This window comes from Symphodus melops (assembly GCF_947650265.1).
Source record: "Symphodus melops genome assembly, chromosome: 13".
Classification (NCBI taxonomy): Eukaryota; Metazoa; Chordata; class Actinopteri; order Labriformes; family Labridae; genus Symphodus; species Symphodus melops.
The window spans coordinates 17,397,540-17,425,358 of record NC_136703.1 but is presented as its reverse complement, the minus strand read 5'-3'; the positions used below and the strand labels follow the sequence as shown (position 1 = coordinate 17,425,358).

The 27,819-nt window shown below is 39.1% G+C and overlaps 1 protein-coding gene across 8 annotated transcripts in view; it reads left to right on the top strand.

The window, feature by feature from the left end:
• Positions 1-239: 239 nt before the first annotated feature.
• Positions 240-27,819, top strand: part of LOC306833351 (membrane-associated guanylate kinase, WW and PDZ domain-containing protein 1-like) — an 85,260-nt gene continuing 57,680 nt past the window's right edge. For 6 of the 8 annotated variants that reach the window (XM_079358568.1, XM_079358567.1, XM_079358563.1 and 3 more), the window contains exons 1-2: positions 241-943; positions 27,074-27,190. In XM_079358568.1, the coding sequence (XP_079214694.1) occupies positions 646-943; positions 27,074-27,190 (415 nt within the window). In that variant the 5' untranslated portion in view covers positions 241-645. Of the gene's footprint in view, positions 944-27,073; positions 27,191-27,819 lie in introns of all 8 variants that reach the window. The other 2 variants (XM_079358562.1, XM_079358560.1) reach the window with 1 other exon arrangement.

Here is a 27,819-nt window from a genome sequence, read left to right as displayed (position 1 = left end):
CTATCAACCGCCTGAGGACTGGAGCTTTAACAGTATATGCGGGATTAGATGTACAGATCGCTGTAATCCGTTTGAAAACGCGTGCGGACCGGGGGCTGGGCGGGGTTTTAGGACCGATAGGTAAATGTGGGGTCTAGTGGGATTTTCCCTCATGGAGTAGCAGCAAGACGCATGCGCTCCACTCTCCCCACTATCCCTCCTCCATCCAGAGCGCAGGAGCAAACAGAATGAACTTGTCGCGCTATACCTGTTTAAAGGAGCCGCCGGCTGTATGAACAGCAGAAAAGGCAACTGTTCATCCCTTTTTGAAAGTTTAGAAAATATGAAAGTGGCGTCATAACAGGAGGCAGATATCGAAGATTGATTCGGAGAGGGGTTTTTTTTTTAAAGTAAAACGGTCAATGAGGGAGGATTAGATCCAACAGCGAGGAATCAGAGATGCGGAAACAACAGAAGCGACAACAGTCCGGATTTTAATCTGTTTGGATATTTACTTGCACTGGGAGCAGCATGTCTCAGCTCAGGAGAAGAGGGAAAATGTTTCAACTTGGAGTGACACCTGAACTTTTCCGTCTGTTGGGGCTGTCCAGTGATTTGTACACCTTTTCCCGGTTATAACAGGTTTTCACTCGGACCTGAGTCACCATGTCAAAAGTCCTTCAGAAGAAGAACCACTGGATCAATAAAGTGAACGACTGCGCGCTGAACCCGGACGCGTTTGGAGAGCTGAACGTGGAGCTGCTCGGCGGGGCTGAGAATGGAGAGTTCGCCTACATTGGTCAAGTTAGGGAGGATGCTGCGCTGTACCAGGACGGTAAACTCAGCAAGGGGGAGCTCGTGCTGGAGGTGGAGGGTCTGGCTGTGTCTGGATTACCTCTGTATGACATTTTAGCTTTGATGAAATGCTGCCAAGGTCCTGTCAGGTTGAAAACTGTGCGTCAAGGTAAGAGAAAGAACGAAAAACGCTCAGACAGGCTACAGTATGTGCACATGGAGTTACGTTATTCTGTTGGAAGTTGTTTAATAATCTTAATATGGCATAATACAAGTGATGAATGTGTGGAGTAAGGCAGTTTTTGTGCTGCTGCTCATCTTCTCTGCTGCAGCCAAGAGTTTTTCATTTGACATGAAGCTGGCCTGACAGCCTTCCTTCCCTTCACAGATACCGTGGGTCAGACCTGCGGGGTCAAACATAGGGCCCCTTACTGCAGCTTTAAATCTTCATCTGCACTCCAACAGTAACAGTACACCCTGTCAGTTGCTGCTTGTTTACTACTCTGACATCAGAAATTAAAATGTTTCCAAACTTTTGAGAGGTGTGCTGAAGGCTGCTGTCACGGCTCCTTGTAGGCTTCTTGTTTTCTCTGCTTTTAGAAGGATCCCATCGTTGATTTTTTACCCACCTTGACACGTCTCAGTCCTTCATGTTCTTAAAAGTAAAAAAAAAAAAGTCACAATGAATAAAACCTTTAACACTTCCTCAATGAACTCTTCATCATGCAATAAAAAGTTGCCTAAAATCAAAACAATTTAAAGCCATTAATGCACCTTCAGGTGTTTTTTTTAAAGGCCAACATTGCACCGAAAATAAAAAAAATCAGCAACCAAAGTGAATGATGGTAATAGAACATCTTGAGTTTACAGGAAAGGAAAATGTAAATGTTTGGGACAACTTTTCCTGTCCAACAGATTCTAGAACCTTAACTAAATTGGCCAATAACATATTCAGTAGCCAAACAAAAACAAACATAAATTATTGGTAACAAAAAAAAACACTCTTTGCTGATAGTTTGCTGTGACAATCATTAAACCATTGCATTATATATTGTAGTCTCATGATTTACAGGAATATGGTTATCTGATCAGTGCATTTAAAGCAATTTTGGGGCCAAAAACTGTCATGCTTAACTGACTATTAACAGTGGAGTTATTTCTGGAATAGATTGCTGCGTGTCAGATGAGCTTGACCCATTGCCCACGGTCTGATGCGTCTGCATCTGTCTGAGAGGCCGAGTGATGCAGCCAATGATACAAACTTCAAATCTTTTCCTCCTCAGAGCCTCCATGTGTGAGGTGTGTGCAGTGTGTGTTTTCCTCCATCCTGGGCTGGCCTGGATGTTCTGAGAAGCCTGAGTGAATCACTGACATTACTTAAAATCTTTTGTATTTTTCACCTCAAATGTCTCGTTTCACACATTGCCTCCCGTGCTCACAGAATCACACACTATTTGTCAAGCCTCGCACTGCCTTCTCCCAGGGGAAATCATTAACTGTGTTATATAACAGCGGTTTAGTTTCGGTGTAGCATCATTGCCTTACTATTGCACTGAACGTCGGTTAGAATATGCAGCGTGCACGCCTGACCTCTGCAGCCGAGGTCTCGACTCTTGGGAACAGAGCTCAGCACTAATGCTGCTTTGTGTGTGCGGTTGTTCGAAACATTATCGGACCAGACTTGCACTGGGGAGAGTTTTAATATCCATCAACAGTTTTCTAATTATTTTGAGCTTGGATAGAAACTCTGTTGCAGCACTTTGACTTTAAACGTAAAGGAGATCCTGAGCCATCTTTGTAGCTTTGTCATTAGTTTCGTGCATAAGTCAGCAGATTTTCTTAGTCTTTAATTAAAGGGAAAGGATTTTCTCGAGGAGCTCACAAGACCTCCATTGTGTCTCAGTCTGTCTGTACATGGCTGAGATGGGTGAGCTGAGCCAGACTAAATGACGGGCTGACGGGACAGATACGATCTTCAAAAAGAGCTGTGGGTCAAATTACTGGAGCCCAGATCACCTCAGTACTGAAGGTTTGAAACTCTATCAGTGTGTGTTTGTGTGTGCAGGCATAGCGGGCTGTCCCCCCACAGGTGTGTTTCTCCCACTAAGCAATGCAGAAAGAAAACCACCTGAATGAAGTATATGCATTCATGTGGAGAGGGTAGAACATTGATGAAGCAGTGTACATGAGATATGAAAGGAATGAAAAGCTGAGAGAGCTAAACATCACGATATCTTACAAGCCAGGACTATTTCTGGCACATCAGGTAAAGGCCCACTGAAAGGGAAGTTTATGTTAAATACACTAATTAGTAATATCTGTTAGCTTATTGCATTCCTGCTGGTTTGTCTCAGGCGTTTTTTTTCCACTCTGTGTTATTTTCAGGGAATTGTTAAAACGTAGTCAGTAAATCTGTTTCTTTCAAGAACAGAGAGTGAATACATCACTGAACGCAGGACGCTACTCTTGACAACCATACAGCATAATCAGCCTTTGAGTTAGAGCTGTGTTGGTCCTGCCACAGTGTGACTCTCGAGATGTTTACAGATCTCTGAGCAAGACTCAAATGGAAAAAAGTGGCTGTTTTCTTTACAGCATCATTTAGGTTTTTGATTTATGACATTGAAGTCACTTAGAGTTAAGGCCAGTTACATTGAATCTACATATAAACGTATTAGATATGTGTTTCCAGCTTGTAAAAAGTTACGACTGAGAGAAGTAATGTATATAAAGAGTGTGTTGAATCAGCCAACAAAAAGTATAATTGAAATGTATGTTGTGTCTCAATCACAGGCCTTCACCCCCCCCCCCCCCCCCCTCCCCCCACACACACACACACACGCACACACACACTTCCATTAACCTCACAGAACCTTTGTCATATTCAAACTGTAAAGTATTGGCCTGATCACAAAGTACACATTAAATGTAAATACACTCAAAGTGACTGGAGCATTTTCTTTTCTCCCCTCCAGTGGGCTGTGGTCTTTTTAAACATATTTAAATCCTATCTTGTTTACAGAGCTCCTAATGTTGAGGTTAAAGTACACAGAGGCAGACATACTTATACTTTGACCCTGTAGTGAAGCTCTTATCTGATTCTATCAGCTGCTTACATCAAAGGTCTCTTGCGGGTTTGTCACCTGACTCAATTGTAATTGGCTTCGCACTGACAACAATATTGTGTAACAAAGTTGCAAAGGTGCATTACATGAAATACTGCTCTAAGAACATGTGTCAGTTTAAAATAAAGACAACCAACGAGCATTTAAGACTTGCTAAACACATACAAATCAAGATATAATGTAGTTCCCAATCGAAACATAGTCTGAGTGACTGTTGTACAACATTCTTCCTGATATCACATTTTTACCTGGGCTCAGTTGGTAGAGTCGTCATCTCTCAGCTGGTAGGTCCTCTGCCATCAGTGTGTGAATGGGTAGGCGGTCACATGTCTGATGAAAGGCGAGGGCCCGAAATGTTACATGTGATTAAAAAAAAAAAAAAAGAGTTTCAGATTACATAATTTACTTATTAAGCAACATTGCAGTTCTGTTGGGTAGTGGGCCCATCAGAGAATAAACCTACATAGAGGCAAATAAGGTGGTGAAGGTGGTATCTGTGGATTTTTGTCCAGCACCATCCTGTGCGTGCCTTTTAGACATTTTTGAATGGAAATGTGACATGCAGTGTAAAAGAGTAGTGCTACACAAGCTCAAGTTCATTTCCCTTTCAAGTGAGCACCTAAAGGGACCACCATCATGAGTAGTTTTGGCTGTGTGTCTCTGATCTCTGGAACAAATATCCCTCTGTTACTTTAGATCTCTCCTTTACTTGAACCCAGAGGGAATCAGAGGAGACTGCAGGATGAAGGGCATTCCTAAAGAGGTGGGCGCAGGAGTTTTGATTTCACCCCTTACTTTACTTTTCCAAACCCTCTCCTATCATACATCATTCTGTTTGAGAGCTCATGTGGAGGGTCTAACACTGTGAATGCAAACGCTAAGTAGGAATTTATTGCAGACTTCAATAGTGAGTCTGAGCTGATGCTGGCATAGTGTTAAGAGTGTAATGCTGTGCTGTATGTGACTTATATCAGATAATGTCTTGTACAAATAAAAACATACATTGACATTTTGTGTAATTTCTCTAAAAGATCTGCTAGTAGTGCATCATTTTACAAGTTTAGCACGCTAAGCTGTTTGAGATGGTGAGTATTCAGATGAGGGCTTTTAAACCTTTGCAGATGAAGTCAAATGTAGAAAACTTGATGGAATGGTATGGTTTATTTTCATGTGTTGGTTTGAGGAACATCACGGCGTCCTCATCGCTCGACAAAGATCTGACATTTTCATCTCTTCAGTGAAGTTTGAGTATTAGTCACATGCTTCATGAACATCATCTTTTATTCATAAAGTCTGTTTCCATTAACCCTTGAATTTTGCTTTAATCAATATTGCAACATTACCAACTACAGCAAAATATGTATTTCTAGCCTTTCCACTCAGATTTCTGAGCTGGAATTAAAAAAAGAAAAACACACCCTGTTTATTCTACTTCATACAACAGAAGAGAATTGCTAGATATGTTAGTTGTTTTGTTTTCAGCTTTCACATTTGTACCACTCATTGTCTGATCAAAGTCTTGTGACGCTATAATGCTCTACGTGTTAGCCTGCTATTCAACTCCAAACATGAAGTAATGCACAGAGTCACATATAGTGCCATATGGAGGACTTTGATAACACACAGATGGGGCAAAGCAACAGCTTACTCCATCAGTCCACAGCTGTTTCAGCAAAGTTATGTCACAACCCAACATACTGCAGAACATGCATCGTTATATGACTTCATTTGCATCTTCATTTTGAGTTGGAATGACAAATTATCTTTTTTCCTATATTTTTTTTAGGTCGGTAGATACACCAAGTAAATGTATTTTGGAAATATGCAAACTGAATTCTCATATTCCGGGGGCTTTGCAGACCTTGTATTTTGTGCATCTTAAACCTGCCTCAGTTTTGCAAAGATTGCACTGAGTTGTGTCACTGAAACTTGTCTTTGCACACAGTTAAGAAGGCTTACACACATGCAGAGGATGTGAGGGCTTTGAAGACACAGATCTCCGTGCACGTCCCTTATATTTTCTTAAGTATGAAGATTTGTCAGTCTTGATTAAATGCAGCCGACTGCAGAAGTTTATCCCCGAAAGGCTTGTCAACAGCTCCTGACATGAATCCTGGAGCTATCTCTCCTCCCTCTCCTTCTACACTCTGCTTCTACCATTTTTTTCTACCAACTCTGACTCTTAGGAGCTCTGAGTTCCAGTGAGGCATCTCAAATATTTTTCCCTTTTTCTTTTCTCGACACATCTTGACGTTGTAAGAAACTCAAATGTGTTTGTTCTCAACAGAAATGTTTTAATAGTTGTGTATGCAGGAGTTAAGCATTTTTTAAAAAAGGTTTATAAAATAAGATGTCATCTGATTCATTGACGGTGTGTGAAACATTAACAATGGCTGCATATTGGTAAAGGAGCAATGGCACCAAACACAAGCAGCTTCATTCAATTAGGTTTGAACAAATGCCTGTAATTCAGACTCTGTACCTCAGGTGATGTAACAATGAGGTTAGAATGAAACCCAGAGCGGAGGCAGTTCTTATCAATACTACAGTGTGTGAAGAAGAGTATCATTTTGTAGATTTTTAGAAACAAACTTATCTTGAAAGGAATGTTGATTAACAGATTGACTGCATGCCTGGATACAGTACATTCATGAAAGAGGATACAGAACTCCTCCACATAATACTAGCTACAGTATCAAGCATGGAGAGCTTTCAGGGATATAAAATAGAAAACATGTTTCCATGTGGTGTTCACATGCATCATGTTCCACCTCTAACAGAGTCCAAAAAAGAGACATGAGGCTCAGGGAGCACATTCATCAGACAGCATGTTAGTGAACGTACAGAGGATCTTTACTGACTCTAATCCCAAATGACAAAAACATGTCTTCTCCTTTTTTTCAGCCCCAGTCTCTTTTTTCTTCATCTGTGCAGCAGCATATACTGAACTAAGTATGAATGTTGTTGTAAAATTTAACTGTATTTATACAATACTGATGTCTGCACACATGGTTCGGGCTGTTAACAGATGTGTTTCAGTTTAAACTGTGTTGTATAACTGCGCACTGATAACATCAGTGTGAAATGTAAATGATGGAAGCCAGAGTAAACTCAGTGAGCAGCCTGAAAATATCTAAAAATAAACAGTTTTTGTGTACACATAGTACAATTAGAAAACAAATGAAATACTAATAAATTAGCTAATATATTTTGTATCATATTTTTATAAAGGGCTGTCAAGATTAATCAGTTTAAATCATAAATCACAATTAATCACATTTTACATTGCATGTCTTCGAGTACTTTACTTTCTGTGATGAATTCAGCCCTGCTTTTATTTGAAAATAAAGTTAGGACCCTACTTTAACCCAAGTCTTCTCACACACACACACACACACACACACACACACACACACACACACACACACACACACACACACACACACACACACACACACACACACACACACACACACACACACACACACACACACACACACACACACACGCTTTCTGTAGAATCTCCTCGGAGAGATGAGTTGGCATTTAAGCTCTGCTCCTCCATTCACACATCTGGAAAGGATTACATACCATTACAGGCTCCGATGTATACACATAAATAGAAGTTCTACTTTGAGTCTGTTTCTTTGGGCTTGTTGTGGTTTTCTAATACAGTAATTACACCTTTCTTAAGACTTAAATTGCATATAGTGTGAGAAACATACTATTTTCCCCAAAGGTTGTCTTTCATCAAGCTGGATTGTAGAAAATGCAGTAGGCCTTTCGAGCTGAAACATATCTGCAAACCACTCATCTGCGCTCTCATTTGATTGTTTTTTTTCACCTTAAGTGCTGCTACACTTGTAATGTTTTTCCTGTGATATAAACCTCGGTGTGTTGTTTAGTGGAGGTTAAAGGTTTGCAGATGATCCTCAGTGGATTTCTCATGCTGTTGATCTCCATCCCTCCCCTCCTCCTCCTCCTCCTCGGCAGTCAATCTCCACGGATTCAGGTTGCCTGTAAGCTCCTGAGAGGCTGACCCGACCCCACTGGGTTTACCAGTGTATTGCATGCTTCATGCACTACCGTCTGATATCCTGACACCGATGTTCACACTGCTATTTAATCTGAGAGCTTCTGACTGTATATAGCAGAAAAACATGTCAAGATGTTATCCTGAACCTCTTATTCAAACAGCCTGTTATCAATTTCAAAGCAAAATAACTGGAGCAAAGATGTACTAGGTTAGGTTTATGAGTAACAGCATCTTTAGTTTTGCTCTCTTACTAAATCTGCATCAATAATAAAACGTTATAGCAGACACAGGTCCATAACAAACACACACACACATACACAACAAAACAGTACACATAAAAACAGATATAAAACACATAGAAAATCACATATTAGCCTATATGACATACAAGAAATTGCACCAGTGCCTTCTTAACCTAGAAGTGAATCTGTAGCAGCTTTTTAGAGGGCTGACTAGAGCTTCAATGATTTGGTTCTCTGACTTGTCGAAGCGGCACATAAAGCAAAACATCAATTGTCTTAAGAGTGCCTCACAGGTAGGAAATCGAGTTGATACAAATAATTGGCTGGCACTATACCACCTGGGGACCTGAAGCAGCAACCTCATTGCATCATTGTATGCCACCTTAATGGTTTATTAATGGTTTAGAATCGGTTTATTAATGGTTTATAAATGGTTTATTAATGGTTTATAAATGGTTTATTAATAGTTTTTTAATGGTTTATAGATGTTTATTAATGGTTTATAAATGGTCTATAAGTGGTTTATAAATGGTCTACAAATGGTTTTTTAATAGTTCATTAATGGTTTATAGATGGTCTATAAATGATTTATTCTTAGATCTTTTTTTTGATAATCCAAATTATATACACATTATGTTCGAGCGGTCAAAATGACTGCTATGGTAGTTCTCGTAGTTGCGGAATTCTGGTAGACCGAGTGTTAAGGCTCTGCATGCTCTTTTTCTTATAGTTAGACCACAATTGAACAGTATATAAGTGGTGTTATGTAAGTTCTAAACAAGGAGCACTTCACAGAGTCAGAGCACATGGAAAAACTTCCTTATAAGTATGTTAGCTTGAAAATAGATTTTACAGCGCTGTCGGTAGAGGCCTTTGTCATCTGTCCAGTCATCAGATATCACATGACCGAGGTATTTAACCTCATCACACACATCAAGAGAGCTGTCTGACAAGTAAAAAGTCTGGAAAGTTGATTTCCTGTCCTCAGCACTTCTAACTATCATTATATGGCTTTTCTTAGCATATATTACGTCATGATCAAGGCCATACTGGGAGCATGATCAAATGCTTTTGACGCATCAATAAAACATAGAAATACAGATGAATTCAGGCTAGTGGACCTGGACACAATCTCTTTAAGGGCATAGATACACATGTCAGTTCCATGCTTTCTTTTGAACCCAAACTGATTTTCATAAGTGAGAACATACATTTCTAGTTTTGTTAAAAGTATTCTCTCCAGAACTTTAGACAAGATACTGGCTAAAGCAATAGGCAAATGACTACACCATTGTTCGGTGATACCTTCATGATAGAACATTTCTTGTATATATTTAATGAGTAACAGGGATATCAGTGTAATTCTGTGAGAGTTTAACTTGCTCAGACTCTCACTGCTCCTCCTTCTTTTTGTATTTCACCAAATGTGTCCCCCCTTTGTTTTTTTAATACAACAAAAATGTGATCTTCAGAAAGACAAAACAGAAAAGAAACATTTTCATGTGACTTGCTTTTCCTGGAATAACTTCAAATAGTGGAGCTATCATATCTGCTTTTACAAACACAGTCCAGACTTGTGTGAGGTTTAGAAAGCTCGCAGCCTGCAGTTCCCTGAGATGGAAATACTTGACGGTGCACAGAAAAGCAGTTACTGTATGATACAAACAGGTTTTTATACAATATATATTTATTATGTTAGAAGACTTTTGTGTCCAAGGTGATGTCTTCCTATCTTTTTTCTTTTAGTCCAAAACCCAATTTACGTTATTCTGATGTTAAACAGAGAAAGGCAAAGAATACATACTGTATCAGTGCAACAAAACCGTGAATGTTTAGTGATTTTTTTCCTTACTGTGCAGCAGATGAAGTCTCATTTGCAAAGTTTTATGCACTCGTATAATGGAGGTGTGTACCACAGTAATTGCCAAAGCTTCCACTAAGCCATTTTTTGGCAGCAGTTGACAAAAACAAAATAAACATTTATTCTTAAAAAGTCGGCTTGATAACTATATTGCAGAAAGGGGCCAGGTGAAGGTGTTGACAGTACAGATGTATCGGTCTTCTCGGGGTAGAATAATGTATGATGATGATGGTCATAAAGTAATGATGGTGCATTTAAATACAGAGGAGGACCTGGTCAGGGTTTGACTTGTTCTGATGTAAACTATTGCTTTTAAGTGTCATTGTAACTCGTAGGTGCCTATACACCTGTTAAAGTTGCTCCTGTTCAACCGAATTTCCCCCAAGGCTTAACAAAGTATTTCCGATTCTGACTGCTTCATAAATACATCGTTCAACAGTGTTTCAAACATTTTCAAACCTTGAACTTTTATGATAATAATTTACGGCAAGCAGGGTGATAAAAAGAAAAACCCAATTTCAGGACAGCGAGTCAGTTGGTTTTATTTGAAATGTTTCTACCCAGGGATGTTTTTGTCTGAAGGACGAGTGATGATATGTGAGATATCCCAAGATGTTGAAGGGTGGACAACTTTCTGCTGTGTCTGATTTATGTGCATAATTTTAGAAGCAGACATGGTTAGCTGTTATGTTTTATATCAGCTTCAGTTCTGCTTCTGTTTACACAGACACAAACTTCTCTGTTACACATAAACCATAGCGTACACACAGCAGCTGGAGTCAGGAAGCAGAGCAGTCTTTGATGTTTGAGGTTTAGTCACACTTAACTAGTTATCCCATTATTCTTCGTGTCTTGGCCCTGGGAAAGGGGCATCAAACCAATGGACTGACAGCTTCAAACAGGTGGAGAAGGCCTGTGTGAGGTTTGTGTGTTTGAGCAAGTGCTTTCAATCATCCGAATCATCTTCTCCCTTCCCACTCATATATCTGTGTAATGTGGCAGGTGGAAGGACGTGTTATCTGAATCAAAGCAGCACAGCAGGAGTTGGTTTCCCCGATCTGATATTCTCATTACTGTTGAGAAGCTGTAGAAGGTCCCGGTTTGAGTTAGTCACAGCCGCAGAGGAACACACAACAACAAGGACGCTGATTAAGTGAGGTACAGAGAAGTCTGTCTGGTGTCGTGCTGTACTGCAGCTTTTTTAACACAAAAAAGATACTACACAAATGATTCCAACAACGATTGTAGCCTCTGTTGTAACACGATGGACACATGTTTCATGCCATTACAAAAACAACACGATTCCGCATGAGTAGCAGCGCTGCAGTCTGATTGATGTGAGCCATGTAAACAGCTGTGTGTGCAGCTGGAACTCATCTGCATAATACCCGTAAGACATCGCTCTGTTGAAATGCACAACAGACTGATCAATCCCTCAACATGACACTGTGACAGGTAGTTTGTTTATCCAAGAACTTTATTTTTCCCTGAAAAAACATGTCATTGTTCGCTAAAGATAGTCTACATATTTAAATCACTATGGTGTCAAATAGCTCTTCTGATCAATACAATGTTTAAATACATCAATGAAAAACAAAAAAAACGTTGAAGAATTACTTCCTACACAATTTATCATAATTTGGAGGGAGTTATAAAACTACCCTGCTCCAAAAATTTTAGTTAGACTTAGACTTTTTTTTTAGACTTTTTATTTCATTGTCCCCGAGGGGAAATTCTTTTTCACAGTGTACAGTTTTAAGAGCAGCACGCCTACAGGGGGTGGACACAGGCACAGGGAGATACATGAGAGACAACAGAACATACATGTGGAGCATCAGGACAGACAGTGATAGGGCATACAGTGACAGAACATACAGTGACAGGGCATACGGAGCATATGGTTATGGGGGGACTGGGGATTGGGACTGAGGAGGATTTTTATTGAGGGCTGAGATGACTGCAGGCACCAGGCTTCTGCCGTATCGTGCCTCTAGTTGTGGAGGTTGTTACCTTTGGTGATTAAATCAATCGTCTGTTTTAGGTAATGCGTGACAGACCTCCCCCCCAGAAAGGTTAAATACAGAGCTTTCTTAAAAACGATAAAAGATAAAAGGCAGCAAGATGATGAGTATGCTATAAATAAAGAAGAAGAAATGAGATGACATGCATGTCTGTGCCAGCGCTAATCCACAACACATTGCGCCTTAATAAATGATTATGTAAAATATGTCGTGGCAATCCAGCCAAAAAGGTGAAGACGTTTCATACAAGTTACATCTGTCATGGTTGTGTTGAGGAAAGGTCAGGGGCTGAACTCAGTCAGTTGATCTTCATCCCGTGTGAAGCCCAAATGTCTGAACCACATTTCAATCCATCCTTGTTGAGATACTTGAACAACATCTGAGGACCCACTTCCACGTACTTCACATTTTTACAATGATGGAGTGATTGTGAAAATAATGGCTGAACTCTTTTTTTTTTCCCCCTCAGTGAGGATTTTGTCATTACATATCAGAAAACAGACAAAAATCTAATGTTATCCAATAAATACTGCTTATTAATTTACCAACCGCAGGAAGACCAGGCTGTATTTGTAGGGTTTAAAAATTGGTGGAGTCGGTTGCCTCTCAATCGGAAGGTTGGGATTCAATCCCCAACTCTTAGTCACATGTCTGATGTGTCCTTGGGCAAGACACCTAACCCTGCTGCTTCATCAGGGGCGTATAAAAGTGTACGACTGAGATAAGTTACTTCTAATGGACACTTTACACAATGACCACTGTCATCATTGTGTGAACGGATACGTGTGAAATAAGAAGACTAAAAAAGCGCTGAACAAGATCATATTCATTTAGCATTTGCCATCAAACAAAAGCTAACAAATAGCATTCAGCAACTTTCTAGCTAATAACATTAGGTAAAATGGGCCAAATGCTAACTTTATCATCTGATAATGAACCATTTTCATTTGATAATGTTATAGTCAGTAACTGGGAAAGCGTTGAAGTTAGATGATGTTAGCCAGGAAGTGATGTTTGGCTGAATTTCAATGACCAAAAAAACCAGCAGCATAACAGTAAAACAGCATTTGAACCTCCAACCCGTGCCTTGTATTTCTCTTCTAGATGTGATTGAGCTGTAAATGTATACTCTTTAGTGAAAGAGATGTCACTATTGAGACTGACACTGAGTGGAGAAATATTTGTGAGCAGATCTGGGTTAGAGCAGAGAACAGGACTGGAACCTAATTTGAAGAGGAATTTATTTAGGGTGGAGTTTTATAAGAGCGACAAAGTTTGGCATGTTTTAGCCTAAGAGAAAATGATTTGGTCTTAAATTCAATGCTCACCATTTTGTAAACACTGTAGATTTCCAGCCGAGCTCAGGCTTGTAGACTGAACATTCAGTCCTCACTTTTAAAGCTTCAGCACCCTCTGATACAGAAGTAGCAGCCAGAGACTTATCTGAAAACCCACCATATTGACTTCTTGAAGGAAACTGTGTTTGGTACCCATTTCTTTTTGATTTGTGATGTCATACTTCACAGTTGGGATGCTTCTTGGCAGCTAATTCTCAAATATTTAATGTCAGAAGCTCAGAGTGTCCTTGAGCCTAAAACTAAGTTTTTTAGTTTCTAAAAAAAAAGTTTCTGAGAAGTGGCCTTGTGTAGAACTGCTGGGTAGTAGAGTTAAAAAATGTTCACTGAAAATGAAAGATATCAGTGAGAGCCTGAAATTCTCTCCTTAGATACAGTGCTAATTAAACAATCTTAGCACACCATAGTTTTAATGGTAGATAAGAAACCTGTACTTAAGTTAGGCAGGGTGATATTGACACTGTATATTTTTAAACAAGATTCATATGATAATCATATATATATATCAGTGTGATACTGCATGTCATGTTCAAATAACCCAATACATTTATGCTGATCCCTCCTCTTACTGTCTGTCTCTCTTTTCCTGTCTGAGCAAAACTCAAAGGCTGCTTGCATACACAGCTGTGTGCACTTTGTTTTGCAGAAAAGGAACATCTGTTTTTTCTATTTTTTTTTAAGAAGTTGTATGTTATATTATTATTATTTATTTATTTTTTGCATACAGGTACTTTATTTTTTTAAATATAATTTTCCATGTTACGTGTTGACATTGTGCAGCAGACTGTAAATAAGAGATAGCTTGTGTGACTTTGACATTCGTCCCATGCTGATGTGACTTAGAAGTGATTTTGTTTTTGTAATTTTCTTAATCATATTGAGATATAGAATCATTCAGCTAAAAAATATCTAGATATGATTTTAAGCCCATATCGTCCAGCCGTAACAGAAATGTTAAATCGTAGAATTGCCTAATTGTACAGTAAAACAGCGATTATTATCCGTAATAATTATCTATAATTTTACATACCTAGATTTAAACAGTGTAGTAGCACACATACTTACTTGTTTCTACACATTAAGAACAACTTAATTCCAGTTTTAAGCTTACTGTTTTGCAGTCGATTTTACTCTGTTTATTATACTTACTAGGCTAATGAGATAAACTTTAAAGATTCTTGTGTTTGTCTTTACTATGTTTGATTACAATTAAACTCAACATCCTCTCTTTTATGAGACCTTAAACTCATCAATAGCTTAAATGCTCCTGGGTGGGAAATCGTCCAATCCTATTGTCTTCACCTCTTTAGCCTTGGTAAATTTCTTGTCTTTATTACAAGGTTGTGGGAAGGAAGGACTGGCTCACTGGGAATAGCCTTATGAAAATAGCCTTGAACATGTCACTGATTCAAAGTGGGCTGAAGAATTAGCTTGAAAAACAAGCTGGATGACAACGTCACAAATTTAGACTATGTTGTGTCACCTGATTAAAAAAGGTGTTAACATTTTTTTTGGTTATATTCTGTATTCTTGCATGTGGTTGTAATTTTGGGTGAAAAACATCCTCTCATTAAGACACAGCTTTGAGCTCTTGACACAAAAAGCAGTGAATCGGGCTCTTCATTAGCTCCTACAGCAGCCTTCAGAAAATTTGTTTTTTTTCCACGTCTATGGTTTATTATTGTCAAGATTATGTAAATCCAAAAATAAATATATTTCTATTATTGCCAACCAATTGGATAAATTTTATAAACCTCAAATACCAGGCGAGGGTTCTCTGATGCCATGTTTCAAGGCTGAGGTTCTCGGAAAATGTTGGATTGCCCCCTCTAGAGGGGGAGTGATTCTCTGCCTCAAGTGAGGACATTCAATAAGTTTTTTGTTCAAGAGTAAATGTTAAGTAGATTGTGAGATTGTGGACAGGTTTTGTGCAGCATCAACAGTAATATGGGTGTTGTACTGGACTGTCAACGAGGGAGCTGAGCTAAAAGGCAAAGCTTTTGATACACCGATCAATTAACATTCAAACCCTCACATATGATTAAGAGCTTTGGGTAGTGACAGAAAGAATAAGATGGTGGAAACATGCAGGTGAAGTTAGTTTCATTAGAAGGGTGGCTGGGCTCAGCCTTATATTAAAAATAGGGTGAGGAGTGGGACAGTCAGAGGCAGCACGTTGAAGACGCTGCTCATTTGCATTGAAGGGATTTGCATTAAGGATGTGTAGAAACAGTTTGAAAGTTATCTTTGGAGTTTGCTGACCAGACTGGACAAGACCGATGTTGTATGCGAGCGTTTCGGCTCCACTTTAATATAATCTTATGGCGAAATTAAACTGAACGTTTTGGTAGAAACAGCCAGTGCCTTTCTTTCAGACCTACAGTTCCACATCATTTCATGACTCTCCATCATCATGAACCTGCCAACTGCAGCTCCAACCCCCAGTTTTCTTTTAGGGCCAAGCGTCAGGATATTTTTCTCATTCCATCTCCGTCTGACGTTTTTTTTCTTTTTTTCTTTTCATGTCTGCATCTGAGTTTTCCTTATAATATGAAGATCAGATATTTATTGGTTTAATTAAAGGTGGTGTTCGAAGATGAAAACAGTGTGTGCCTGAAGTCAAGCATCACTTTATTCTGTAGCAGTTTGAGGCAGAGGTGGGCCATCATAACAGTAAATAAGAAATGTTCCAGATGTGTGTCTTTAGCAATGAGGTGTCTTTAAGTTATTATTTCCCATTTGAAATATCCCTTATTTATTGGAAAATAGACAATTTAAAAAAAAAACATTCAGTTTTCATATTTGTGTTTGTCAATTTGCCTCTGGTAGGTAATATATCCATTGTCATTTTTGTGGGTTGAAGTACGTCTTATTATGCATGTTTCTGAATAAAATGAGCACAAATTCATCTGTTCTCTCCACCATCTGACTTATCATCCCCTATGGGTTGCTGGTAGATGATCACACTGATTGTTGCGTTATTGAAAACCAGAAGCAATGAATGACACGGCATCAGGGTTAAGTTTCTTCAGGAAGTAATAGAAGCAGTTTTGCTATTATGTTCACTGTGTTTGATTGACTGGTTGTTTTTTTCAGTGTTTTTAACAGCAGCGTCCTTTCACTTGCATCTTTTCCTCGCAATTTTAATGTCAGAGTCTCTTCTGTTTCATTATCCCCTTGATCCAGTTGCCCTAAAAAACTGTTCTTGTACATGTGATCTGATCCTTCGTGTTGCTGAGGATAATGAGGTTCTTGAAAAAGCCGGACTGCTGTGCACCTATGAAGGTTTGCAGCATCACAACAACAAGATTCAAGGCCTGTCTTTAATCTTATGTCAGCTGCTGAGCCCCAGCTGCCAGTCTGCTCTGCGCTATCTCTGCTTTCAGACACTTTTATGATAAAGCCGACACAAGCCCCGCTTTAAGTGACTCCTTTCATGTCTGTCTGAAACTCCTCTTCTTCTAAAACTCCACTGTATCCTCTGTATTTCCTTTAGCAGAGTTGCCTCCTTTCCAAGTTATGAACACTTATATTCTTTTGTAATTTGTTAGCTAAATCTTTTAAGAAACATGCCCTGCTAGCTTTTTTTCAGGAGGAGTGGGTCCCCTCAGCACAAATTGAGCAGCATCCATTGAGTAACTTACTGAGGAAATTAGCATTCATTTGACAGATTCATTTAATGAATATCTCTGCGGTGCTGCTTGTCTGTCAGCCATCTTTCCACACAGGTCTGTATATCTAATGGTTTGCATCTCTGATAGAGCAGATATTTTTTACAGAAGTAGGTGTTCCATATATGTAAATCAATGTAAAGTTTAACAACGCGACGAAGTCAGATATATAGATCACTAAATGGCTGTCCTCATGTCTCCTGCTGGTTTGTTTCTGTGCCAGATCAACACCTTCAATTACATCCATCAAGGTACAAATTAGTGGTTATTACACCCGCTGGAAAGGCTTTTCTTTTCCACTCCTTCATCCAAACACATAATTTAATTCTCAAGTGGTAGCCTTTGGACGTGTGTTTTATTGTGAGTTTTGTCATGTTGGTTGGTTGGTGATGACACACTATTCTGCTGAGTGTGATGTGTTTCAGTCTGCTACTGTAGCCAAGGGACACAAGACAGAAAGGAAGGAGGCAGGATGGGGACGTGTATCTCATCTCCGTCTTATTGCCCGTGGTCATCGGCTCCTGTGAAAGCGGGGGCTTTAATCACAGCGGGGCCCTTTGTGTGCAACTACCAGCGAGCAATGACATTTAACAGAGGCAGCCAGTTAGAACTGATGGTGTTACGTACAAACTGAGTACAGGGAGGGAGGATCCAGGATTTACCCAAGCTTCAGTATTTTTACACATTACCCACAGGAGAAGATACAACAGATACAATGGAGACATTAAAACAGATGGTTTGTGTGGATTTTTTTTTAGAAACATGGCACATGGAAGTTGGTTTTCCTTTCCTGTATAAATGAACCCAGGGGATGAGAATAGAGATCCTGCCAGCAGGAATGTGTTTGACATGAATCACTGCGTGAGTTTAGTCTGTGTTTGAGTATTTTTGGAAGGAGCATCTCTGTTAATCTTGATGCCACATCATCCACCAATGATCCTCCTCTAAAGACTCTTGCTGAAGCCTTTACTCATTCTTTAAGACTTAATAATAGTCTTTCTCCTCCCTTTTTCTCCCTTCATCCTTCGGCTCCACTCATCTGTTAGCACAGAGCGGACGGAGCCAGGGTTCCTCTGGTTATATTTAGCTATGAACAGATGCAGCGCACTGGAGCGGAACACAGCCTCTGCTTGCCTTGGTGCGTGTGTGTTCTTGTGTGTGTGTGTGTGTGTGTGTGTGTGTGTGTGTGTGTGTGTGTGTGTGTGTGTGTGTGTCTTTGTCTTTGTATGTGACTCTTTCTTTATATCACTTTTTCCATCATGCACTGTTGACTCTGACTCAGCAGCACGGCAGAGAACAGGGTCAGAACTGGCCCGCCTGTCTTCAAAAACAATCAATACATTTCTGCAATTAGATTAGTCAAAACTTTGAGGTTATTTGTAAACAGTGTAGTTGGGGGGGGCAACCTGCTGAAGAGTCTTCCAATGTTTTAATTTGTTTATGTTATCATGTTATCATTTAGCTGTATGAATCTATTTATTGTTTAATCTGTTGATTTTTTTAAAAAATAGTGCAAATAGTGTTTTGGTTTAACAACCTAAATCCTGTCAATCATGTCGGCTAGGGGCGTAACTATGGATACATGGCAGCCACTGACACATTTGTCTGGAAGTCATCAGTTTACAGGATCGATCGTAAAAAAACAAACAAACAAAAAAAACCCAGTCCATTAGTATTGAAGCTTTCCGCTTCGACTTCTGAAATGGACTCGTCACGGCTATTTGGCAGGCATTCTTTGTGTAAGTTTTATTTTAAAGCTTTTTGTTTCTTCATTGGAGAGACAGGAAAGTGGATAGAGTCAGAAATTGAGGCGAGGGATAGCGGGGAAAGGAGCCACAGGTCAGATTAGAACGCCTGCCTGCTTTGAGGACTGCAGCCTCTGTACATAGGATGGGCAAACTCATACTCATAGTCATTTTCACTTTCTGATGGACCTGAATGATAGATGCATCTAATGGACCTTTAACCTTCTAGGAAAAAGAGTTAGCTATCCAGGCTTAATTTCAGCATCCAATTCGAATGGCTAGAGTAAGACCACATTTGTCAAGATATGATTAAGAAGCTACATTTTTTAACTTCCTTGTTTATTAGTTGGAGACACAAAAGTGACATCCATAGCAGTCAACATGGTTGTTGATAAAATGCTTCCATGCTTCTCCACCCAACCCCTTGTAGACCAACGGTGGAGCTTGATCAACAACATACCAGGGTACGTGGAAGTCTTAAGTGAAGAAATCTATTTAAGAGAAGAAAACACTTTTGGTGCTTAGTTGCTGTAACACTTCCATCTGGTTTTCTCTTTGTTGCCTAGGCCTACTGATCAAGGCTTTAGACTAGGAATAACATGAAAGCAGCTCTGGGCGGGGCAAGTTATAGAGGTAATTATAGAAGGAGAAGGCAAAGGACCAGTCCTGAGATTTATGGCAGACATAGCTATGATTGTGAGGTTTTCTTCTCCACCCCTCTCATGCTGATTGCAAGACATAATTTGAAGGTTTTAGTAGAGAAAAAAAGCATAAAACAGTGTTACTATGTTTGTTTGTGGCTTTGTAAGAAGAGAAAAAGTATTTTTAATTGACATGAGAACTACACAAGTGCGTCCCATGTTTAACATCATTAATCTTCTGTCTTCCGTATCAGCTGTCATGACCTCTCAGTAAAGATAACGGGAACTTCTTTATCACACCAAGAGAGCTGAGTGAAACTCATCAGTGAGAGCGGGAGGATTGGATTATTTTCAATAATGGATCCCTCCCAGTGTTCACCTCTCTCTGACAGCCCCTCCTAATACCAATGGATAATGTAGAGTTAAAGGCTCTCATCTGTAACTGGAGAGTCCAGTGTTGACGGGATGTCCTGAGACCCACAGGAAGCCACTGGAACAATGGAATTTACTGTTTAAGAGCCAGCATTTCCAGTTCCTTCTCTGTGGCCATTATTTGGAATTGGACTCAGGAAATACAATTTTATTTGTCCTCTGGAGGAAATGCCGTCTCTTTGTCCTCAGTTTGAGTTTGGGTGTTAGGGTCTGAAATGGCTCTGGAGCTGTATGAAATACTGACAAAGTGGGCAATTTAAAGATTTTGATGGCAGTTTAATAGGGAGGAAACTGTAATGGACAATCAGTATGTGATTTTTGGTCATGGATTTTGTTTACTTTGTTGCTTCTCTTGTGCCAAAGCAGCAGACCAGATAGACAGAGCAGAGCCACCTTAATCAAAATGTGATAACAGGCTTAAGTAATACTAAACTGACCACTGCCTGTAAAAGTCTTCAAGTTCTTTATAACAATGTTTTAGATTACATTGTTATAGACAGTTATAGATTCTATTCGGATCCTATAGGCAAAGAGTCACATGGAGCACGATCAACCATTATTCATCAACTGTAAATGTATTTTTCAGAACAAACTGGTGTCAGCTTGGACTAGATCAAGTCTTAGTGACTTCTATCCCTCCCTACCAGAAACTTGATGAGGTGATGTAGATCAATTTTCTTTGGTGATGCTCATGTTTGTTTTTAAGTCTGTTTTATTGTAAACAGCATAAAAACAACAAGGAGTTTGAGAATGTTGATTTTATTTGTAATTGTTATTTAAGCAGTAATTAGTCATCATATACTAATTGTGGAGAACAAACTGTATGATATTTTCCCAGAGAGCAGCTATAATTTAGGGATTGTGTTCTCCTGTGCTGTAAAAAAAAAGACAGCAACATTGTTACAGCTTTGTTTAGTCTGCTCTCTAAGTGCTAAAAACTTCATGCAAGTGAAGCTGGTACTTTTAGCAGATAACCAGCAAAGTGATGGCAGTGCTAGTTGAAGGTTTTAAATTGACATCTGTGAAAAGAAACTCTGGTCTTGTTTGATTTATTTTTACTTTTAAGATAATATTGAAGTGTGTTGAGTGTTTTGAGAGGTAATTTATTAGCTATTGTTGAAGAAATATTTTCTCTAAATTGATATTCCAGGGTCATTTTAAAAACAGCAAAGTTATTTAACTAATTTTTATACTGTTTATGTTTTAATCTGTGAGAATGAATAATATCTTCACATGTTTAACTTGTAAAATCTTCATCTGAGAAATAATTTTAATTAATTAAAAGTATAATTTGCCACTGAATTATACTGATATAGTAGAATAAAGTTGAACTAAACGGAAATACATATGAAGAAAGCATTTCAGTACACAATTGAGTTATTTCCCACCACTGTGTTATTAACCCTGTAAAGCCCATTTAAAGTTGACATTCTACGTTTTTTTTTCAATCCTGAAATTATAGTTCAAACCTCTCATGATTTAGAGTCCACCACTAGGGGGCAGCAGCCCATAATGACTCCACATGGCTCATTTCAGTCTCTGGTCGTCTCTTGGTTGCTGTGGTAACAGGGCCTGTGTGAAGCAGCCTGTCAGTGTTGAGGCTCAGAGACACAGAGGGCAGTGTTGAGCTGGAGGATGGGAGATGAATCCTAATCAGCAGCTGAGCAGAGCTTCAACAAACACACTCACATGGACATTTTTCTTAAAGAAATCAGCAGTAAACATGCAGCACTGATACTGTCTGTTGTGAAACTACCTGGTATGATTGACAGGTTAAAGTGTTAGCCGTTTGTTATGTGGGCTGTTATGTGCTAAAATAGGTTGCAGCTACTTGGTAGTCTTCAGCTGATGCTATAAGCAGTCACTACTATAGGCCCTTGCTCTGGCCAGTATGTGATCATGCATGCATTTTTTATTGACCTGTCCAAACCTTACTTCATTTAAATCCTGAAGCTTCATTTAAAACAATCAACGCTTTAACATAAGCATTTTAATTATCACCTTCTGTCAAAATCATTCATTAATGATAGAAATGTTTTTTATCTATGTTTTTATTTTCACAGCACAGGAGAGAACGTGTGAACCTCGATCCCCTTAAATTTTCATCAACACATATCCACCCTTCCCCCAATCCCCAAAATGAGACAGGGATGCATAACTAGATTTAAGGTTATGTAATGCTGACTGGAGGCATAGAGGATGTGTATAATCCACTCTTATTTGGGTTAAACCCATCTCTCTCTCTGTCTCACTCTTCACTCCATGTGTATCTAAAAGAGGACAGGAGCCTCACACATCTCTCTTCCGCTCTCTCTCTCTCCTCTGGATGATGCAGCGCTGATCTCTGTCACACAGTCTTTTACCAGCCATGCCACAAACATCTCCTCTCCCAGGAAGCCTCTCTTTGCACGCTAACGTCTCTGGAGTCTCACATTCTCCCTTGATGGGATGATTTCATTGTGATGAGAATGAAGAAAATATCCTCTCCAAGCTGCCTGAAAATTATCCTTCTTATCATTTAAAAACAGACTGTCAGTTATTCTCACTGACAGAGTTACAAAGCATTTTTTTGGATTGCAGCTAATGTTTAATTTCTTGATTCATGCATTTTTTGTGTAAAAGGTTCCATTATAGTAATTTTCACGTGTAAAGACATACCTTTGATGACCCCCTTGTACTCTAGCATCATTATCTGTTAAAACTTTACATTTTTTTTGAATAACTTAATGTTGAAAAAAGTAAGAAAACAGAGGCCCCTTATTAATAGAGAGGTATGCTTACACAGTTTGATGTTAAGCACATGTAGCTAATGTTAGCATGTCAAGTTTAAACATACTGAGCTAATAAAGTGAAGATGGAAAACATTTTACTTTATAGCATTGGCATGTTTGTGTAAGCATGCTGTAACTGCCCTCTTAGCTAAATGTATTTTATTACCTTTAAACCAAAATGAAAATGATTTCTTAATCATGTTGTCATGTCATTTAGCTTATTATCGCAGTTTAGCCTACTTTGTAAAAACACTTTTGTTAGTTGTTGTTGACTTATTTACTGGTGAACATCAACAACTTTTTACACATTCATCTGTAATGTTTGTTAAATTACTAAATAAGAGCACAGAAAAGACTATTGTCAGAAGAAAGAGGCAGCTCTGTAATTGTACAGAGTATTTAGCACAATCTCACAAACAACACGTCATGCCTCATTGTATAGAAAACCAGGATCTCCATTCAATGCAAAGGATGAATTGAACGATTCTCCATGTGTATTGTTCAAAATGTGTGGAACAGTGCAGTGCTGAGACTGTTGGACCGGGAGATGATATCTCCTGTTGTCCCAGGGTGTTTTTGTTGGATTTAAAGCTTTGCTTCGGGAGTACACTCTAAATGTGTAAAGGAAACACTCAATTGTTTTATTCCAATATTGAAAAAAATGAGACTGTTATAAAGCTGACTGTTGTAATAAATTTAAATAGATTGGGTTTTCACAGGTTCGTGTTTCTCTGAACTGAGAGTGTGTCAAGCTGGGACAGAGCTAAAATGAACTGTATAAATCCATGAATTCACTTCTTGTCAGGATTTAAAAGGAGCTTATCAGCCTGATTTTGTTTTTCAGTTTGCAGGAAGCTACATACAGCACCATAATATGTAGTTATTTGTTATGATTTGTCTAGTTATTTGATCGTTGAAGCAACATTTGAGATAAAAAGTGCACATAGGATCTAAGTAAACAGAGTGTGAACTGAACACAGGCCACAGTGGTGTGATTGTAATCTCTGATCCACACAGCATTAATCCTCATGAATATTGAATATTTGATGACTTTCTCATTGATGAAGCACGACACCTGGGAGGCCCGCCCTCGTAGCTGTACGTACCCACCGGAGGGGGTTGTTCCTGACTGCTGTCATTATCTCAGGGAAAGCATCTGAGCCAGCAAAACAGACATGACGCTGAATGCAAACGCTAATGTATGTGAATGTATTCAAATTTGATAGGGAGTCGTTAGAATAAAAAAAAACACCTGATTGTGATTGTGTATGTATATGTTACGTGTGTGTGTGTGTGTGTGTGTGTGTGTGTGTTGCTGTATCTGTTTTTCCTTTTACAATCTGACTACTGCTCGCCTAGCAGGGACCGTAATGATGGTCGTCAGCACTAGATGGTTGCTAGGTAACAATTACCTGACTGTGCTTTGCTTGCACTGAATTACACAGTGGGCTGTGTGTGTGTGTGTGTGTGTGTGTGTGTGTGTGTGTGTGTGTGTGTGTGTGTGTGTGTGTGTGTGTGTGTTTGTGTATAAGTGTGTGTGTGTGTAGAGGAACGGAAAAATACAGCAAAGAAGACTACAAACCAGTGTCTCCATTCTGTGCAGAAAATGCCCCATACCTAAAACAGAATCAATGTTAAGATACAAGGAGCTTAGCCATGGGTCTTAATGCGATTTACCCCTGTATTTGTATGATTGTCATTGTAAGATCACCATCTTCCAAATATCTGTATGATGAAATGTATAGAAATGTCTATGTTTTGGAAATTTCAGTTCATTTTTCAAAAAATAGAGCACCTATTTTGATTTGGGTTTTTATATTTTTGTCAAAATGATTGTATTACATGCCTCTGTGTTGTTGTCTCCTGAGATTGGGTGCTTCGTGTTATCAGTGCTACATGCTTCAGTATTTATAGTAATGTCCCCAGGGGGAGGAGGTGAATGTTAGACCTGGGCTAACAGATGATGATGTCATCGAAGGGCCGCTCCTCAGGGCAGATGACTGATGCGCTGCTGCTTTTAGACCATTTTTACTTTCTTAGCTGCTGTGCTGAATCTTCTGATTTGTCCGTCCTTGTCCCTGAAACTCTAAGCAACATTTCCTGTCAGCACTTCCTTCCTACTTCCTGCTTCGTTTGGTATGGCTTTCACCACACAACCTCAGCCCTAACTCTATCATTAAAGAAATGGTTTGATTGTATTTGTAAAAAAAAGAAAAAAAGAAAAGCCGACTCACTTTTTTTAGAAATAAATATAGCTTATAAAGTCTCTATAGTGTCCTGTGGCTCTGTTATTATCTGCAAAGTATCTGCAAAAAAAAAATCATTTCTCAGAATTTCAAATTAAATTCCCCTTTCCAACACATGATTATTGTTTTTTTTTGTTACTATATAGTTTTAATTGACCCTTTTAGATATCATTTTGTCGGGTGGGGGTGGGAAAATGCTCTCAGAGGGGGCATGGCAAAAAAAAGTTTTAGAACCACTTAAAGGATGAAGTATATGTAGGTGTTTGTATATACTTAGAATGTTAAGTCATTTTTAAATATGTAGCTTTTATCTTGACATTTTGCTCTGGAACACGTCACATTACTCAAGCAAAAGGGGCTTTAATTGGTGTGTCACTATGACTCTATGCCATGTTGTAATTCCCATTAGTTCCATAGTAAGCTCATTCCGCTCACTGACCCTGCTACCTCAGAGCACAGAGCCAGGAGAATCTCCTTGGCTGTGATCAGGGACCGACAGGAGGCCATGGCACTTCCCCCAAGAGTTGCTTGCTGGCTCTTCCAGACATGGATGATATATTTGGAGATCATTAAATGCTCCTAAATGAGACCCTGGTGTGAGAGCGAGCTCTGACCATCTGGCCCCATTGTGAGTGCTGGTGCTCTGTTCAAACTCAGCCAGCAGCATCAGCACCTCTGATTGGTCGGATGCTGAGTAAAGCCTGGGAATCTGAGCAAATCAAAACTGCCTTTATAATTACTTAAACTGCCTGATTTATGAACTTTTCTATGAATGTATTTTTCTGTTACACACTGTGTCTGTGTTGTCTACTTTTTGCTCTGATGTAGTTTTTTCTTTGCTTGTTTTAATATTTTTAAATTAAACAAATCAAAGTTGTTTAAGATATACATTCAATTCAGGAGGTTGAGTATCAATGTCCTTACTCACAGTTTCCCGTTTAAGTCAAATGGGGTTTAACTCTTATCTATAGCTGCATTACTCAAAGGCAGTCTTATAAGCCTTGGTCATTCCGTTGATCAGTCCTTCACTTGGGTTCAGGTGGAAATAAATCTAATACAATTAGGTTGACAGCTATGATTTTTTTGGAGACACTTATTACCATCAGAGGAAGAACACTTTTGTGAGGTCCTGAACTAACTGTTATTTGTTTGGGGAATATATTCAAACATATCAAATTGATAGATCACCATTACATTTGGTGTAGACATTCTCGGTGCCCAGACAATCTTCCAATAACTTTGGTTGAAAAAAATGTCCTTGTACCAAAATTAAAGTTATTAATTGCTGTATACACACCCTTGGATGGGTTGTCTTGGAATTTGGTACCTCAGCAACATAATTTGTAATATCTATTTTTAAAAGCCTTTTCTTGTGCAGATGGCCTCACGGTTTGGTTGTGCCTCATGCACAGCACATATTGTGATCCAAGAGGTTGGCCGAGGTTTTCATACTGACCTTTGGCTCCTTTTCTGCTCGTCATTCCCGACTCTCTGTCAAATGTCCTACTCTGTCCACTGTCCCGTTCAAATAAAGGCATCAAAAGCCCAAAAATACAGTATATGTTAAATCTTTGTTTAATTTGCCCAACTTAAGATATCGCCAAAACTATGACTTTTCTATTAACCTCACTTGAACTTTGTGTTTTTGCATGACATGTTGACTTCAGAGAGATAGGTAATTATGAATATGTGTAGCTTCATCAACAGAACTGCATATATCAGCAAGCAAGGTTGGAAATGGTCTAAGATGAATTCATCTTTCATGGCCACATAGATACATTGGCTTTTTGCTAGACATTCTGCAAACAGCTTTGGCTTTCTTTCGCTTCCGAAACAAATGCACACAAAAAATGAAGGTTCATCAGAGCTGCTTGAAATAAATTAAATTGCACGATATTTCTTAACACAATCCTAAACATTTTCATCATTGGTCTTGAGGATTTGTGTTTTTTTTCTTCTTGTTGTCAAAGATGGGTAAACAAGGCCTGTCTTGTGCCCTTTTAGTATCCAGGAGCGTTCTGACACTGGAAATGTCACTGCCTCTCATGACCTTACCTTTGGTCAAATGACAGCTTGTAAATAAAAAGAAAAGTAGGTTTTTGCTGTCCACTTTTTTTTTATTAGAGCTGTTTTTGTATGTCTTCTGTTTCCAGGTCACAAACTCAACAAGGACCTCAAGCACTACCTGAGCTTGAGGTTTCAGAAGTCTTCCCCTGACCACGAGCTTCAGAAAATCATCCGAGCCAACCTCTACCGCCATGCTGTGCCTTGTGAGTAGAGAATAGTTATAAACGTGATGCTTGATGCTTCTACCAGGACATCTGGCTGACGAATTGTGTCTTTAACCAGTCTTAGCTTCAGTACGCCATCGTTACCCTAATGACCTACTTTCGTTTGGCTTTTTTTCTCCTTTGTTTTATCTCTAATTAATCAAATGTTTTCCTCTCACTCACCCATTAATTATTCTGCTACACCTAATGTTCCCTTCACCATTTAAACAATCTTCCCTAGCTCTAGTAACAAACATACATTTTCCAGAACTGTAGTATTCATTCTGTATTATTGTCCATTACAGACACACATGTTTTGACAGTGCCAGTGCTCGATTTTTTTCAGTGTCTTACAACTATACAAAAGTGCGACTTGAGCCAAACACAGAGCTCTGTGCCAGAGTCCACAGCTGGGCTCTGCTACGTCACAAACATTTGAATGTGCGATCGGGAGACACAGCTCTCTTCAGTTTGTTGTCTTATACTGTACTCCTAAGCAGGAGTTGTGATGACCCAAAAGCTCGAGGCTTTAACAGCACACTGAGTCCATCAGGGATGCGATAACACTGTGAGTGGGTCTTTCCCTCTCTCTGTGGAATTGTTTTGATTATCACACATATGCGTATACA